At 35.5% G+C, this 17,717-nt stretch overlaps 1 protein-coding gene across 1 annotated transcript in view; it reads right to left on the minus strand.

Moving 5' to 3' along the window:
* NALCN (sodium leak channel, non-selective) overlaps positions 1 to 17,717 on the minus strand; it is a 558,956-nt gene that overhangs the window by 225,034 nt on the left and 316,205 nt on the right. The window contains exon 13 of the mRNA XM_069064204.1: positions 12,348 to 12,539. Within this exon, the coding sequence (XP_068920305.1) occupies positions 12,348 to 12,539 (192 nt within the window). The remainder of the gene's footprint in view (positions 1 to 12,347; positions 12,540 to 17,717) is intronic.

The following is a 17,717-nucleotide window of genomic DNA, read 5'->3' on the forward strand; positions in this document are numbered from 1 at the left end:
TTACAACAATCTACTGTAGAGTTCTGTTTTTCAATCCACTCTGCTATCTCCTTCTGTTTTATAGGGAGAGTTATTCCCATTCACAGTAATGATTACTAACTGTGTATTTCCCCTCATCCCATTTTTCCTTCTGTTTGTCTTCTCTTTCCTTTTGCCCTTTACCGCCTCATCAGTGTTTTGCTTCTATCTTCCATCTCCCCTGATCTGTTCTCCTTTCTGTTACTCCTCCCCCCCTTTTTTTTAAGCAATCGGGGTTAAGTAACTTGCTCAAGGTTACACAGCCAGTTATTTCTGAGTGTGGTGCTGAGTCTCTGAGCCCGGATTTGATCCAGGTCATCGCGACACTGAAGCTGGTGCTTTTTTACTCGCTGTGCTACCTGGCCACCCCAACTCCTCCCTTCTTTTACTTAATTTCCTCCCCTCCTACTTCCCTGTTGGGTAAGACAGATTTCTATATTCAAAAGATTGTGTATATGATTCCCTCTTTGAGCCAGTGATGAGAGTAACATTCAAGCAATGCTCATTGTCCATACTCCTCCCCTCTACTGTAATAGGTCTTTTGTGCCATTTCATGTAAAATAATTTACCCCACTCTACCTTTCCCCTCCTTCTGTATTCAGTATGCTCTTCTTTCTCATCTATTAATTACTTTTCATGTCACTCCTTGAAATTCATATTATACCTGTAAGCTCTGTCTATGTATACTCTTTCTAGCAGTACTATTAGTGACATGATTGTTAACAATTTACTAGTATTCCCGTGGAAGGATGTAAACAGTCTCTTGGGTTTTGATATTGGAGATCAAAATTTTTGTTTTAATTCTGGTCCTCTCCTTATTTAAGCTTAAAATTCTTCTATTTCATTGAATGACCATTTTTCCCCCTGACATATTATGCTTAATTTTATGGGATAAGTGATTCTTGGCCGTAGTACTAGCTCCATTGCTTTCTGGAATATCATGTTCAATGATCCTTTAATTTTGTACCTGCTAAGCCCTACGTAATCCTTTATGGCTCCTTGATATATGAATTGTTTCTTTCTGGCTATTAATCAGAAATTTTTCCTTCACCTGATAGTTCTGAAATTTGGCTATAATATTCCTTGAGGTTTTCACTTGGGGATCTCTTTCCTGAGGTGATTGGTACATTCTTTCAACAACTATTTTGCTCTCTGGTTCCAGGACATCAGGGCAATTTTCCTTGATAATATCTTGAAAGATGCTTTCCAGGTCCTCCTTTTGATTATAGCCTTTAAGTAGACCAATGATTCTGAAATTGTCTCTCCTGAATCAATTTTCTAAGTCAGTTGCTTTTCCCATGTTTTCCCATTTTATATTTTCTTCCATTTTTTTCATTCTTTTGAATTTGTTTTAATTGATTCTTGATGTCTCATTGAGTCATTAGCTTACACTTGCCAAATTGTAACTATCAAAGAGTTGTTTACCTCAATTGGCTTTTTTAACTTTCTTATCCCATTGGCTAATTCTACTTTTTAAGCAACTTTTTTTCTTCCTCCAAGCTATTGGATGTTCCCCCCTCTCCCCCCATAATTCTCTTGCATCATTCTCATTTATTTCCCATTTTTACTTCTACCTCTCTCATTAGATTTTTGCACTCTTTTTTGAATTCTTCCATGATTTTTTTCTGGACTCAAGACCAGTTTCTGTTTTTTTTTGGGGGGGGGGGTTGCCCCCCCCCCAATTCAAATATTCAAAAATAGGTGTTTTGACATTGCTGTCCTCTTTTGAGTTGGTGTCTCGGTTTTCCCTGTCACCATAATAACTTTCTATGGTAAGATTATTTTTGTTGTTTTTTTGCTCATCTTTTTCTTTTGATCTTTTCCCTTTCTTTCAAATTTGAGCTCTGCTCCCAGGGTATAAGGGGAGCTGTTTCAAGTTTCTTGTGCCAGGGGTTAAACAGCCCTGGATGTTTGAATTGATATTACCCTGAGGCCAACAGGGAACCATTGTTTTGTGCTGATGGGATGGAGTAGGGCATGCCTCATGCTGCTGGGGGCTATAGGAGTCTGGCAGCTTACCTGGTATTAAGCTGGAGTGCTAGTATTGATGTCTGGTGTGTTCTGATACTGTCAGTTGTTTCTGCCTTTCTCCAGGGCTTCACTGAAGGACATGGTGGTTCTCAGAGCTAGAGTCTGCCCTATTCTCTGGCTATATAGGTATATAGGTGCCCTAGTATTGGCATTTGCCTGATTTACCACACTGGAGCTCAAGATCTACAAAAGGTTTTATGAGGTTGGGCTTGCTGGGATGCTTTCTGTCCTGAACTATGCTCTCCTTTTATTTGAATAAGATAGACTTTGTATGCTGATCTTTCAAATTTTGTAGACTCAAAGAATGTTTTACCCTGTCTTTTTGCAGGTTCTACTGTTATAGGATTTGTTTTGTGGCATTATTATAATGGTTGTTTGTAGGTATATGTGGGAGAGTTACAGTGATTTACTGCTTACTCCACTCTTTTGACTCTCAGAAGTCGTTAGTAATGGCTTTAAAAGAAGAATGGCATTGACCCAGTTTGCAAACTGGGCAATTTGATGAAACTGTCAACAGGTATAATAAATCTCCCATTAAGAAACAGTAATGTACACATAAAAGTACAAACTACTATTCTTTTTTGAACTATTTATTTTTTATGATTTATAATTTAAGAAAGTTTCTTGGAGAATTTACTTAGCAGTTAAATAACTTGCCCATGATTGCATAGCGAATATATTTCATTAGTAAGATTTAACCTCAGGTCTTCTTGACTTCAAGGCTGGCTTTCTATCCATTATGCCATGTCATCTCTGATATCAATTATTTACCACTGTCTTCTCATGACTTGAATTATTTAATTTCACTATACTTACCTTATTTCTAAGAAATGTTTTTAGCTCTTATCATGTTTATGTAGAATAGCACAAGACATATTTCAGGCAGTAGGGTGTACAGTGGATGGAACATTGGACCTGGAGTCAGGAAGACCAGAGTTCATAATCAACTTCAGATATTAAGTGCAACCCTGGGCAAATCACTTAATCTCTGTTTGTTTCATTTTCTTCAGCTGTAAAAACATAAATAGTAATAGCACCTTTCCTCCTAGGATTGTTGTGATGATCAAATGAGATAATAATTTTAAAATGCTTAACATAGTGTCTGGCACATAGTAAGCACTCTCCAGATGTTAGCCATTAATAAGGCATGTTTTTAATGTTTTTTTATCTTTGGAAAAAGGGCTATAATCATTAACATTTTCAAGCGGAATGGCAAAACCTTTCACTTTTTCTTAAAATCTAAAATTAACTAATACACTTCAAGAATAAAAGAATATAAGGAGACATTTAAATAAAAAATTCTTATATTAAAAATATTTGTTTTAAGGGTTGGGGAGAGGGAATCAAGAGGTGCTGAATGATTGTGTATTTTTCTTCCTATGATATATCTTTCAGTTCAAGCTATTTTTAGTTGAAAGGTACACTTCCCACCGTTTATGTTAAAATAATTTTGAAATGCAAAATGAAAAGCTGACAAAACCAACAGCTGTGAAAATGATACCTAGAGATTTATGCAAATAGGGGACTTCTGAATTAATTTTCTTCATAGAACAGACTGTCAAGTTTCTTTGAGTATGTATGCCCTATTTCTTAATTAGCTATTTTGCTAATGTTACTCATGCTAAATTTTCATAATGTGGAAAATCTACTTCATTTTCAGATACTGCAAAAAAAAACAACAGTTGAAAGTATCAACCTCTTGCTTTCTGTATAATTAAAAATACACACAAATTGACATGCCTCAAAAAAAAGTAATTATCTTAACAGTAACATCAAGGAGAAGATAATAGCAAAACTTTTTACTATAAAAGGAGCACTGGCTGCTTTGTTTTGTTCCTGATTTCCAGCAAATGTTGTGGAGCAGCTTCTGATGCTATGGTGCATAAAGACATTTCTGGCAGGCTATCTGCTTACATTTCACTGGGAAAGTTACACTCAGAAAGGAATGCTTTGCCTGCTACTTTCTCTCCATATAAGAAAGGAAGTTTGATTTGTCACTAAAAAAGACTGAATTGTTCTTTCTCTAAGCCATCTTAAGAACATATTTCCTAGGATCTTTTCTTTATGATTCTCAGAAAGGTCTTAAGAGACCTTAAAAATGCACTAAATATGAAAATTGGAAAATTCTTCCAAATGGGTGTGTGCATATATGGATATGTGATGGTAACATGCTACCTTTGTTCCTCTACTTTGTCATATAAGTTTATGATTATGGGTTGTGCCATTTTTACATAGCTTTCTGCTCTTTTGTTTTTCTATAGATGTCAAAGTCAGGCATTTGTCAAAATAGCCCATTTAGAGTATAACATGGTCCTTTCACATAAATTCAACACATGTTTGATGATGATGATCTAACATACTTGATATGGCTATAAAAACACTGATTCTACAGATTACAACAGAAAACATCTAATTACTTCATTGTCACAAATCAAGTTTCTTTTTTTTTCTTTTAATGAACATTACCTTATTTTCCACTATATCAACAATTGTCTGAACTTGTAAGATGTAACAATGTAAGATGGGGAAATAAATACCTATCCAAAATACTTCCTTTTTAAGGTAAAAGCCAAACAGAATTCTCAATAATACTATCATTTTAACATTTGCTCATCCTTGATTACTAAAGCTTACCTTAGGGAGTCTAGACCTGTAAAAGAGAATATACGTTAAAAAGCCTTCATTAATTGTTCTCCTTTATTTTGGATGGTGATATAATGGACACAGGAAAAGTGATATCTAAGTGAATATTAAAATAAGTTATGGTTGGACAGTGGCAAACGAAGATGAAAAGGGAAACCACAAATTTACATTGAGGCTTTATCAGTGTCTTAAAACATAACTTCAGGGATGGCCAGGTAGCACAGTGAGTAAGAGCACCGGCTGCCCCAGAGTTGGTATGACCTGGGATGGAATCTGGGCTCAGACACTTAGCACCCACCCAGAAACATCTGACCGTTTAACCTTGAGCAAGTTACTTAACCCCAATTGCTTAGGGGCGGCCAGATGGTGCAGTGAGTAAGAGCGCTGGTTGCCCCAGAGTCGGGACGACCTGGGATCGAATCTGGGCTCAGATACTTAGCACCACACCCAGAAATAACTGGCTGTGTAACCTTGAGCAAGTTACTCAACCCCAATTGCTTTAAAAAAAAAAACATAACTTCACCTTTCAGGAAAATGTAAAGGAAAGTAAGGATGTTTTTGTTATGATTAGTGTGAAAATTTCTGAGAACAGCCATTGCTACTATTAAGTATTCTGATATGTGAACAAAACTAGTATTTATGTATATTCATCTTACCTATGTATATGTACATGATTAAATATTAGCATTATATAAAGGAGAATAGCATATGTATAGACATTTTCTTTCTATTCAACTAAAACTATGGTTAAATGTTAAAAAAATGGTATCCAGATAATAAAAAAGGAAAGGAAACAATTAGAGGTAAGAAATTTAATTTTATCATTTATGGGTTAAGGTATGAAACTGTTCATTTTTTTAAATCTTTATACTTGGCTACTCCATGACATTTATCACTATATGCCACAACATCTTAACTAATACCCTTTCTTAATTTGGCTTCCAAAACACTGACATGACAGACATAAAAGGACCATAGATTTAGATCTGAGAGGACCTTAGGACCATTTTAATCTAGCCTCCTCATTTACAGGTGAAGAAATTGGGGTCCTCGCCCTACGTTACAAAGACACTAAGTAGTAGAGGTGGGATTTAAACCAAAGTTCTCTGCTCTAAATCTACTTTTCTTTCTACTGTTATACTGCCTCTGACCTCCCTCTCTGGCATCTCCTTTTTCCATTTCTTTGATTAGTTTCCCCATTCAACCCTTAACCCTGGTGCGTTTGCAAGGTTTCTATTCTAAGACCCGTTCATTTTTTTTGTTGTTTCTCCATCAATTCTGCTGACTTCTATATTATTCCTTAGGTAGATGATACCCAAATATGTATATCTAACCCTAACTATTCCGCAGAGTTTAGTCATGTTTTCTCAACCACCTACCTGACATCCTGATCTGGATGTATCTCTAGTACTTCAAATTCAGTATTTCTGTAACTGAACTAAGAATTTTCTTTAACCCCTTTATCTTCCAAACTTATAACCCTAGCGAAGTTGAATCTGTACTTAGGAGGTTTTTCATGCTGCTATGTGAAAACATGTTATTTGTAACCATTACAGAAAGACAGTGGTTTGCTCTTACTTGTGTCAATGTATCTCATTTGCCATTAAGTCCTTTCTATTTTTAGTGGAAAAAAGTCTCAACTTTGAAGTTTTTCTTTTCTTTATTTTTTCGTTACCATACACCAATTTAAACAAAAATAAACCACAACATGATTTGTTTGATGCTACTGCACAGCATGCCCTCACCTTATATAGAATTAGTCATATGTCTTTGGGTGGGATCATATTATAGAAGAGGAATACTGTCAAAACCAAAAGACAATTAGAACCATTTTTTTCTTCAATTCTGTTCTAATAGCAGCTAAGTAATTAATGATTCCCCCTGATTCACTCATGGAATAGTTCCCAAGGAAAAAAAATTCCTTTCCCCAACTCTATGATATTGGATTCACATGATTTCTCTCTGCTATATAACTATGTTTGCTTGATGCTAAAATAACCAGTTAATTCAAAATTATAAAGTACCAGAAAACACCTGATTGGCTTAAATAAATAACCCCAGTTATAATTACTGTTGTTAAAGTGATAGATTGGGTTTTGTTTTGTCTGAGAACATAATTAATGAAGTATGATAAGGGAATAAGAGGGCTTTTGAAAATTTATTTTTTATAGCTGACCACATCCTTGTAATTACACGAGTGGCTGAAATGTGTAGAGGTTACAAAGAAAATCCTGCTGTTTACTGGTAATTTTTTAAAAAAAGGTATAGAACTTGTAGAAAAACTATGTGATTTTCCTTTGATGAAATTAGTTGCACAGATAAGTTATCAAATTCCTTGATAGATCCAACCACAGAAAGAACTTTGTTAAGAATCTCTGGTATCAAACTCAAGCAAGCCGTACAGAAGTGATACATGTTCACAAAAGGTATACACCATGGTCATGGAAGAAGTCCTGTGCAGAGTTCAAATTAAGGAGAAGAGGAATTTCCTTGAAATGGGAAAATCCTCTCTATAAATGACAATGAACTAAATGTACAAATCTCTAAGACACTTCAGGTTCTTCTCAGAAAGACACAAAACTACTTCAGGAGATAATAAAAAAAACAATAAAAAAGTCAAAAGGCTAAAAAAAAGCAAATGTGAAATATTTCAATAATAGAAGTGACTGAATAATTATTGGGTTACCTGAAAACCATGATTTTTAAAAAAGAGCCAAGATATAACTTTTCAAGAACCTATAAAAGAAAACTATCCAAATGTTTTAGAGTTGGAGGATAAAGTATAAATTGATAGAATCTATCAGGCACATCCTGAAAGAAAGCCCCAAATAAAAACTCTCAGGAAGATCAGAACCAAAATTGAGGTGTCCCATGTCAAGAAGAAAATAGTGCAAGCAGCCAGAAGGAAAGTATTCAAATACCACCAAGACACAGTTTGGATCACACTAATAATATAACAAATATATATATATATATACATATATATATATATATATAAATACAAATAATATAACAAGAGGAGGGCTTAGAATATGATTTTCTGGAAGGCAAAGGAGCTAGAATTCTAACCAAGGATAATCTATTTGACAAAACTGAATATAATCCAACATGGAAAAAAATGGATAGCTAAGTGGACTTCCAAAAATTTGTGATGAAAAGACCAGAATTGAATTGAAAAATATGACATTGAAACACAAGACTTAGCAGAACCATAAGAAGTTAAGGGAGAAGTCATAAGGGATTTAACAATATTAAACAACTTGTATTTCTATTCGAAAGATAATAATATAACTCCTCAGAAAAATATAAGTATTAGAGTAGTTAGAAGGAGTCTACTTAGACACAAGGGATGGGTAAAAGGCATGCTTTTAATATTTCTGCTTTTCACTAGAAACTGTTTAGGTTCTAATATATGGCTGATTTTTGTTAAGTTACCCTGAGCCACTGAGAAAAAGGTCCATTCCTTTCTATTTTCATTCAATTCTCTCCAGATATCTATTACATCTAGCTTATCTAAAATTCTATTCAATTCTTTGACTTCTTTCTTATTTATTTATTGTTAGATTTATCTACATCTCACAGGGGAATATTAAAGTTCTTGACTATTATAGTACTACTATCTATTTCCACCTGTAATTTATTCAACTTTTCTTTAAAAAATTAGATGCTGTCACATTTGTTGCACATAGATTTAGTATTAATATTGCTTCATTGTCCATGGCACCTTTTATCAAAATGTAGTTACTTTGATTAAATTTTAAAATTAATTCTATTTTACCTTTAACTTTGTCTGAGATTATGATTGCTACCCCTGGTTTTTTTTTTGCACCAGTTGAAGCATAATAAACTCTACTCCAACCCCCTATTTTAACTCTATGTGTACCTCTTATTTTTAAATATGTATCTTTTAAACATGTTGTCACGTTCTGATTTTTAATCCATTTTGCTATTCATTTCCATTTTATGGGTGAGTTTATCCCATTAACAATCAAAGTTATAATTACTATTTGTCTATTTCCCTCTATCCTATTTTCTTCACTACTGCTATTCACTATTCTCTTTTTATCCTATCTCTTCTTAAACAAACATGGATAGATACATGAAATAATGAAGAACAAAATGAGCAGAATCAAGAAAACACTGTATATAGTTACATCAATATTGTATTAAGAACAACTTTGAGTAGCTATATCATTTTTAGTATAAATACCCAAATGAAGTACAAAGCAAGATATTATCTGCATCTAGAGAAAGAACTATAAACAGTAGTATGTACAGAATGATTTTACATATGTATGTATACATATATATGTGTATACACATATGCATATACATATTTCTGTCTAATGGTAGGCTTCTCTAGGGTGGGGAGAGGAAAGAAAAAAGGGGAAAAAGAGGTTTACAAGATAATTATTATATATTTAAAATGAATAACAAGTTGTATATAATAGATTTGCAATTCCATGTGCAACCATCTTTTCCCCCATAATCTATCATGCTGTGGAAATGCTTGTTTTCCATCTTAAGTTCAGAATAAAATAAGTTAAATTAAAAAATTATATTTTCTTTATCTTGTTTATACATAGTTACTTGCATTTTGTCTTTGCCCATTAGATATGAGTTCCTTGGGTGCAGGACTAATTTCTCCCCCCTTTCTTTGCATGTTCAGAAATTAGCACAGTGACTAACACATAGTAGACCCTGAATAAATGAATGCTGCCTTATTATACATTCTGGAGTCATAAGTACAAAATGTATGGAGTGAAGGAGACACTCCATAAACTACACAATTGAAAAATAAGTTGGGTTATATTTTAGTCACAACTGAAAACTATAGGGAGACACTAAGATAGGCAACAATCCTCAGTAAGAACATTGAACTAAATCGTTTCTGGGTCTCCTCTCAGTTATATATCTACCATACTGTGATCTGTAACAAATTCACATGAACCTTTAATGATAGGTAGCATGAACCACTAGACAGGATCCTGGATTCAGTTAGAGGAATGGGGTTCAAAACAGCTCTGCCATTTGCAAAGTCAAGATTGATCTTTTATTGGGGGTTTCTTAAATTTTAGGGCTTCAGTTTTCTCCTTCTAATATGGGGTATCAGGACTTAAAGACCATTAAGGTCCTTTAAAATACATGTCCTCAAGTAGCCAGTGCCTAATTCAAACAGACAATTCCTGGATTTAAAAAAAATTCACAAATTTTCCCTTGATGATTTTAGATGCTATTCAGTTGAACAGATGATAAAACATACAAAATTTATAAACTGATTCTCTACAAGGGAAATGAAAACATTTAAAATGTTTGTATGAAAGCCAGACAAAAAAAGCTATAAAATTTTATTTACTCTATTTGTACTAATTCCCTTTTAATTTTTATCTACAAATTTGAATTAATTAGTTTATTTTTATATCTTTACTGAAATCAAAAGATGGAAGAAGACCAAATATTATGGAATACTAGAAAAGTCTATAAATTAATTTGAAAAGGGAAATGGAAGAAATAATGGAAGTTTATCACCATGCATTGTAGAAATCATTCCTGGGTTTGTGTTGCTAATCAAGGGCTCAAATCAACAGTTATGTATCATATGCCTTAACCAAGGACAGAGTGCATTCCAGAATATCAGCTACTTTCTATACCTTTTTTAGGATCTGGAAGAATGAAAACTCTTCTCTTGGCTATACTGCTTTCTAGGTAGGGTTCTGGGTTTTCAGCTTAACCTCTAGTTATTTAGATTTTCCAAATACTTCAGGGCTCCAGTCCTGTCCTAATTCAGAATGGGACAGTGGAGTATGGTTTTCTTTGATTATACCAATTGAATATAAAAACCACTGGTGGTGATACAGTTTTAGTAGCAGTCATTGTCGTAGTAGTCGTAGTCACAGTCGTAGTCGTAGTAATAGTAGTAGTAGCAGTAGTAGTTGCAGTAGTAGTAGTAATAGTAGTAGCAGTGATGATGATGACAAATAATTTACACAGCACTTTAAGGTTTGCAAAGTGCTATCATCTCAGGTTATCCTCACAAAAACCTTGGGGGGGAAGGTGCCATTATTATCACTAGGTATATAGAAGATAAAGAAAGTAGGTTGAAACAGGCATAGTGACTCAACCAGTGTCACACAGCTAGTAAGTACCTGGGGTAGATTTTGAATTCAGGTCTTACAGACTCCAGGCCTATTTCTCTTTCCGTTGTATTACCTAGCTGAATATTTTTTATCCCAAAACCTCTCTAGGAGAAGAGAATTTAGGAGAAAAAGGGTACTTAAAGTATTCTAACTATAAGAAGTCATGAAAACTTGCATCTATAGGCATCAGTTCTCTCTGCTGATTACACAGTTCACTTCAGAATTTGGGAGGCAATAGCTTAAATTTTTGTTATTATGGAGAACTGGTTACAAAGGAAACCTAGTCTCACATTTAGTCCAGAAAATTAAATTATGTCCCAAGATTAATTTGTGAAAATTAAATAAAAACAATAGTGTACTAGAAAGAGAATTGTAACAGCCACAAATTAATATCCACAAGTGAGAAGGAATAGGAATAACTCCACCCAGGGAAAGCATAAAGATACTCAGAAAGGGAAATTTTCTATGTGTAGTCAGGTACTACAGTTCAGAGGCTAACCATCTTTGCTAAAAGTATTTCTCACAGTAAAATAAATTCATGCACCTAAGATAATTTTATGTTGAAGAACTAACAATCACAATGACAATTTTAACTTTTTTACAATGTGATTAAAGCCAAACATTTTCTTAAATGGAATTATCCCCAAATAATTGTGTTCAAATTGTCTAGTCAGAATTTTAAGTTTTTCTAAAAAAGATCTTTTATCCTGATTAAATAAAGACAAGAGGAGGAGGAGGAGGAGAAGCCAAGATAGTGGAGAAAAGCCAGGAAGGTTTAAATCAAGGCCCGAAGCAGATTCTGGAGTGACAGAAGCTACAAAAAGATGGAGTTAAACAATTTTTCAGTTTATGATAACTTAGAAGGATTCCAGGAAAGCTCTGTCACACTTGGGTAAAAGGGGAGCACAGCCCAGAGTAGAAGGTATCTGGGCAATCCAGTGGGAGTCTCTTAGCCCTAGCACATATCAGTAACCCAGGATCCTTAGTCCTGGCTCAGCAGTGAGGCAGCCCCAGTGCAGAAGGCAAACTGCCAGTCCCGGAACCCCCAGTATAACAGGCATAACTTAGACAGGGCCATCCGAGTACAGTGGGTCAACCACCAGCGCCTGAGGCCTCGGAGCATAAAGACTATATAAATGATGAAAATGGTCACTGAAAACAGTACTTGCACAACCAGTCTGCTCTATCTTAAAGGGAATTCATTCCTAGGAGCATGCCACTCTAACTATATTAGCTTCAAACTTCATTCAGTTTCAGTGTTTCATACTGATTTATTCTTCCTATAAATATTCAGGACCACTGCAAATTTTACAATGGACAGAAGAGGTTTAAAACCACATCCTACAGCACTGAACAGCAAGCATTTTTCATCAACTTCATATTATCCTAAGACATTAAAAGTATTCTATTAGTAATGAGCACTGCTAAAACTAAAGATCTATTTTTGTATTTATTAGTAGGCTTATAGTGTATTAAAACCAAAGAAAGATATTGTATCCATTCCTTTTTTTAACCTACCCTTGGAAAAGTTGTGAATCTGTCCAATTCTTCTACGAAGCAGAACATTTGTAAACTAATTGCTGACATCACAATTAAGAGGCTGGCAGTGAACACAACCAAACTCCCAAGTTTCTTCCCAGGGCCAAATATTTTGTATACAAAGTCTTCCAAAGCAGGAGAAATCTTAATAAGTCGAACTACTCGAAGAACCTTCAAAAGAACAGAAGAAAAACATTCATTACCCTATTGAAAAGCATGTTAATTTCAATATTCAAAAGAGGATTTCACTCTTTCTAGTTCTTTTAAAAAATAACAGTTCTCCATTAAAGAACCTATAGGATAGAAATAATGCTGAAAGGTCAGTCAGCATATGTATTATTAAAATAAGTTGAGTTGATGTATGTATTACTAAAATGAGTTTAGTCAGCATATGTATTATTAAAGTAAGTTCAGTTAGTATATATATATATATATATATATATATATATATATATAATTATTAATTTTTAAAGCAATCGGGGTTAAGTAACTTGCTCAAGGTTACACAATCAGTTATTTCTGGGTGTGGTGCTAGGTATCTGAGCCTGGATTTGATCCCCAGCTCATCCCGACACTGGAGCTGGTGCTCTTTACTTGCTGAGCCACCTGGCCGCCCCTAAGCAATTGGGGTTAAGTGACTTGCTCAAGGTTACACAACCAGGTGTTTCTGGGTGGGTGCTAAGTGTCTGAGCCCGGACTCGATCCCCAGGTCATCCCAACACTGGAGCCGGTGCTCTTACTCGCTGTGCTACCTGGCTGCCGCTAGTATATATATTATTAAAATTATTTCAGTTATTATATGTATTATTAAAATAAATTTCATATATTTTTAAGCATTTGGGGTTAAGTAACTTGCTCAAAGTTACATGGCCAGTTATTTCTCGGTATGGTGGTAAGTATCTGAACCCGGATTCGATCGCAGATCATCCCAACTCTGGGGCCAGTGCTCTTACTCACTGAGTCACCTGGCCACCCCTAAGCAATTGGGGTTAAATAACTTGCTCAAATTTACGCAGCCAGGTGTTTCTGGGTGAATGCTAAGTGTCTGAGCCCAGATTTGAACCTAGGTCTTCCTGACTCTGGGGCCAGTGCTCTTACTCACTGTGCTACCTGGCCACCCCAAATTCCATATTTTTAATAGACAAAATTGGAAAGGATTTCATTTACTGACACTTTTTTTTTTACAAAATAAACATTTTTACCTACATAAAATATTTGCACTAAATGAAATAAATCAAGACCATTAAATTTTAACTAAGATAAAAAAAACAAGAACAACTACCTATTACCTCTAAAAAGGAATCTTTACTTTGCCAGAATTTAAGAAGAAAATTCAGTTAAGAACATACTGATCAATGCTGTGCCAAGCACTGCTAGGAACATTAAGAAATAAGAAATAAGGGGGCAGAGTCAAGATGGCAGGGTAGAAACAGGACCTCCACATGGCTCCAGCTTCCACCTTCCCCAATTCATGTAAAAGGGGATTCTGAGGGGGCGGCCAGGTAGCACAGCGAGTAAGAGCACTGGCTCCAGTGTTGGAAAGACCTGGAGATCCAATCCCAGGCTCAGACACTTAGCACCCACCCAGAAACACCTGGCCATGTAACCTTGAGCAAGTTACTTAACCCCAATTGTTTAAAAAAAGGGGTGGGGATTCTGAACAATCTTTAGAGCTACAGAACCCACAAAATGCCACAGAGAAACTAACCTCCTGCTGAGGACAGCCCAGCAGGTTTGCAGCAAGTGGCCAGGGCAGCGCTCTGGGAATTGAGTCCAGGCCTGCAGAAGCTGGAGCCTTTAGCCCCAGGGCAGGCCTGACCAGCTGCTGGCTGGAGGGACTTCAGATGACCAGCAGCTGTGGAGGTTTCCAGAATTATCAACACATAGATGCTAAGGACAAAGTGAGAAGTCAGTGCAGTGTGGACTTTGGGACCCAGTCGTTGGGAGGGTGTTGGCTTTTTCCCCCAGGGCGAGAAGCCAAGAAGCATGGTTGTGCACTTGCCCCCACTTGGCATCTTCAGCTCCTGGCCTGCAGAGTGTAGAGGGACCAACTGACCAGTCTGAGGGGTAATTGCTCTTGCTTTAACCTGCTTGCATTTGGAGTGCGGTCTAGAATGGAGGTCCTGGGGTGTGTGTCCAGCTTGCCAGAGTGTGTGGAGGCTTCATCAAGGGCACCCAAATAATACCTGCGGCAGCTGAGAAAACCGCAGTGTGTGGTACGGAGCTCCCCTGTCTGGTAGCAGAGTCCTACTGCAGCAAAAAAGTCCAAAAGTCAAGTAATTGAGTGGCAACATGAGCAGGCAAAGGAAACAAAGCAAATAGAAGAATCTAACATTAGACTCCTATTTTGGGGACAAAAAGGATAAAAGCATGGAGCAGAAGGAAGACAGTGAAGTCAGAACTCTTGCACCAAAAGCTTCAAAGGAAAATACGAGCTGGTTACAGGCCATAGAGGATCTTAAGAACCAGATAAGAGAAGTGGAGGAAAAATTTGGAAGAGAAATGGGAACAATGAAAGAAAATTACGAAATGAGAGTCAACAGCCTAACTGAGGAAAATCACACCTTAAAAAATTAGACTAACTCAAAGTTAGTCTCAAAGAGGTTCAAAAAGGAAATGAGGAGAAGAATGCCTTAAAAAGTTGAATTTGCCAGATGGAAAAAGAATCTCAAAATTTCACTGAGGAGAATCATTCCTTCAGAATTAGATTGGAGCAAATGCAAGCTAATGACTTTATGAGGAATCAAGCTGATGTTAAACAGATCACAACAAATGAAACAATAGAAGGCAATGTGAAATATCTCATTGGAAAAACCATTGACCTGGAAAAATAGATCCAGGAGAAATAATTTTAAAATTATTGGACTTCCTGAAAGCCATGATCAAAGAAAGAACCTAGAAATCATCCTCCAAGAAATTCTTAAGGAAAACTGCCTAGATGTTTCAGAACCAGAGGGCAAAATAGAGGTTGAAAGAATCCACCAATCACCTCCTGGAAAAGATCCCAAAAAGAAAACTCCTAGGAATATTATAGCCAGGTTCCAAAATTCCCAGATCAAAGAGAGAATATTACAAGCAGCCAGGAAGAAATAATTTGAATATTGTAGAAACACAATCAGGATAACCCAGGATCTGGCAGCTTCTACATTGAGGGATCAAAGGGCTTAGAATGTGATATTCCAGAGGTCATAGGAGCTGGGATTAAAAATACCCAGCAAAACTGAGTATCATGTTTCAGGGGAAAATATGGTCATTCAGTGGAATAGAGGACTTTCAAGCATTCTTGATGAAAAAACCAGAGTTGAATAGAAAATTTGACATTCAGATACAAGAAGCAAGAGAAGCATGAGAAGGTAAACAGGGAAAATAAATCATAAGGAACTTATCAAAGTTGAACTATTAATATTTCTACATGGAAAAACAATAATTGCAACTGATGAAACTTTTCTCAGTATGATAATAGTTGAAGGGAATATATATATATATATATGTATGTATATATATATATGTCTATATCAGAGGTTATGTGGGCATATGAATAGATATGTGAATGTCTATATATATGTTTACAGGTATACATAGACAGAGGACACAGGACCAATTTAATAGGAAGGGCTGATACTTAAAAGGTGAAATTAAGAGGTGAGAGAAGACTATAATGAGAGGAGATGGGGAGAGACAGAATGGGGTAAACTATATCATATAGAACAGGCAAGGGAAAATGGTTACAATGGAGGGGAAGAATAGGAAGGCAAAAGAGAATGGGTCAACTGTATTTTCATTGAATTTGGCTTGGGGAGGGAAGGAAATACACACTAAATAGGGTTTCTCACCCTACAGGAGAGTAGGGGGGAAAGGGATGATAGGGGGAATGATGGAATGGAGGGCAGGCTGGGGAGGAGGGAAGTTGGAAGCACCCATTTTTGAAAAGGTACAGTATCAAAGTAGAGAATAGAACACGTGGGAAGTGGGATAGGAGGCAGGGAAATATAATCAGTCTTTTACAATATATCTACTATGTTAATATTTTGCATTAGCTAGACATGTACAACCTATACTGAACTGCTTATCTTCCCAGTAAGGGTGGGTGACAAGGGAGGGAGGGAATGAATCTGTAATTCAGAGTTTTAAAATCAAATGTTTAAAAATATGTATATATTAATACTATTTTACATGTAATTGGGAAATAAGATATACGGGCATTGGGGCATAGAGATCCACCATGCCCTACTGGAAAATTTGAAGGGGGTATGGGAGAAGACAAGGGAGAGAGCAGATTGGAGGAGGGTATATCCTATGGGACTTGTACTTTGAGGTGGTGGGTGGGGGAAAAACGGGGAGAAAATTTGTAACTCAAAATTTGGTGGAAATGAATGATGTAAATCATCAGTTAAAGCATTTGAAAAATGAAAAAAAAGAAATAAGAAATATATGTAACATCACTCTTACCCTCAAAGAACTTGCAATATAATTAGTGAGGCAAAACTCATATGAAACAATTTTAGAACAGTACAAGGCAATATGCAATTAAGTGGCAAGATCTGTAGTAGTTATTTTATGTAATTTCTGTGCAAAGGAGTATCTACAACTACAGTTTTTAGAAGAAAATACATATCACTGATATCATCAACTTGATGGACACACCTGATATGATTCCTAGAAACAATGATACACAGCTTATTAAACTAAATGAAATTTTTAAAAACCACATTTAAATCTTAAACAATCATTCTGTTCCCCTGCAAAAATGTTAAGCACTTTCTCACTTCTAGTAGTGAACAGACTGCACACAAGTCAAATTCCCAAACAAACTACAACTTTTTATTTTAAGATATATTGAGCTTTAAATGTGTCTGTCAATTCATAATATGAAAACATCTATGTTTTATTGAATCTATGTATTCTCTGGCACAAATGTGTCACTGACAATAAAAAAATAGTTGTGTCCAGACTGTTTTAAATGAGCAGTCTAAATATGGTTTATAGCTCAAACTTTGAAACTATAACTTTTCTTGTCTATTTATATTAATATCATAATTACAAGATGATCCAAATAATTTTGATTTTCCTCCCAGATACCAATAAAAAGCATCCTATGAACATCTGTTAAATTTTCATAAAGCAGCATTTCGTTGGCTTAAAAAAACCCGATTACTTTGTATTTACATAAAAAAACATTAAGCTAATTGCCGATTTTAAGGGCCGTGCTCAGTTGTATTGAAAGTGAAATGTGATCCTAGAAATATGAGCCCTCTATTTAGCATTTAAATGCTTTCTCTCTTTTAGTTAGATCATTCCTAAACTTTATTCTAGTTAACTCCATAATAAAACCAAATTAGGTGATAATTT

The sequence above is a fragment of the Petaurus breviceps genome, unplaced genomic scaffold, assembly GCF_028583685.1.
Source record: "Petaurus breviceps papuanus isolate PSGF00001 unplaced genomic scaffold, PetGlider_PUasm1.0 90625, whole genome shotgun sequence".
Lineage (NCBI taxonomy): Eukaryota > Metazoa > Chordata > Mammalia > Diprotodontia > Petauridae > Petaurus > Petaurus breviceps.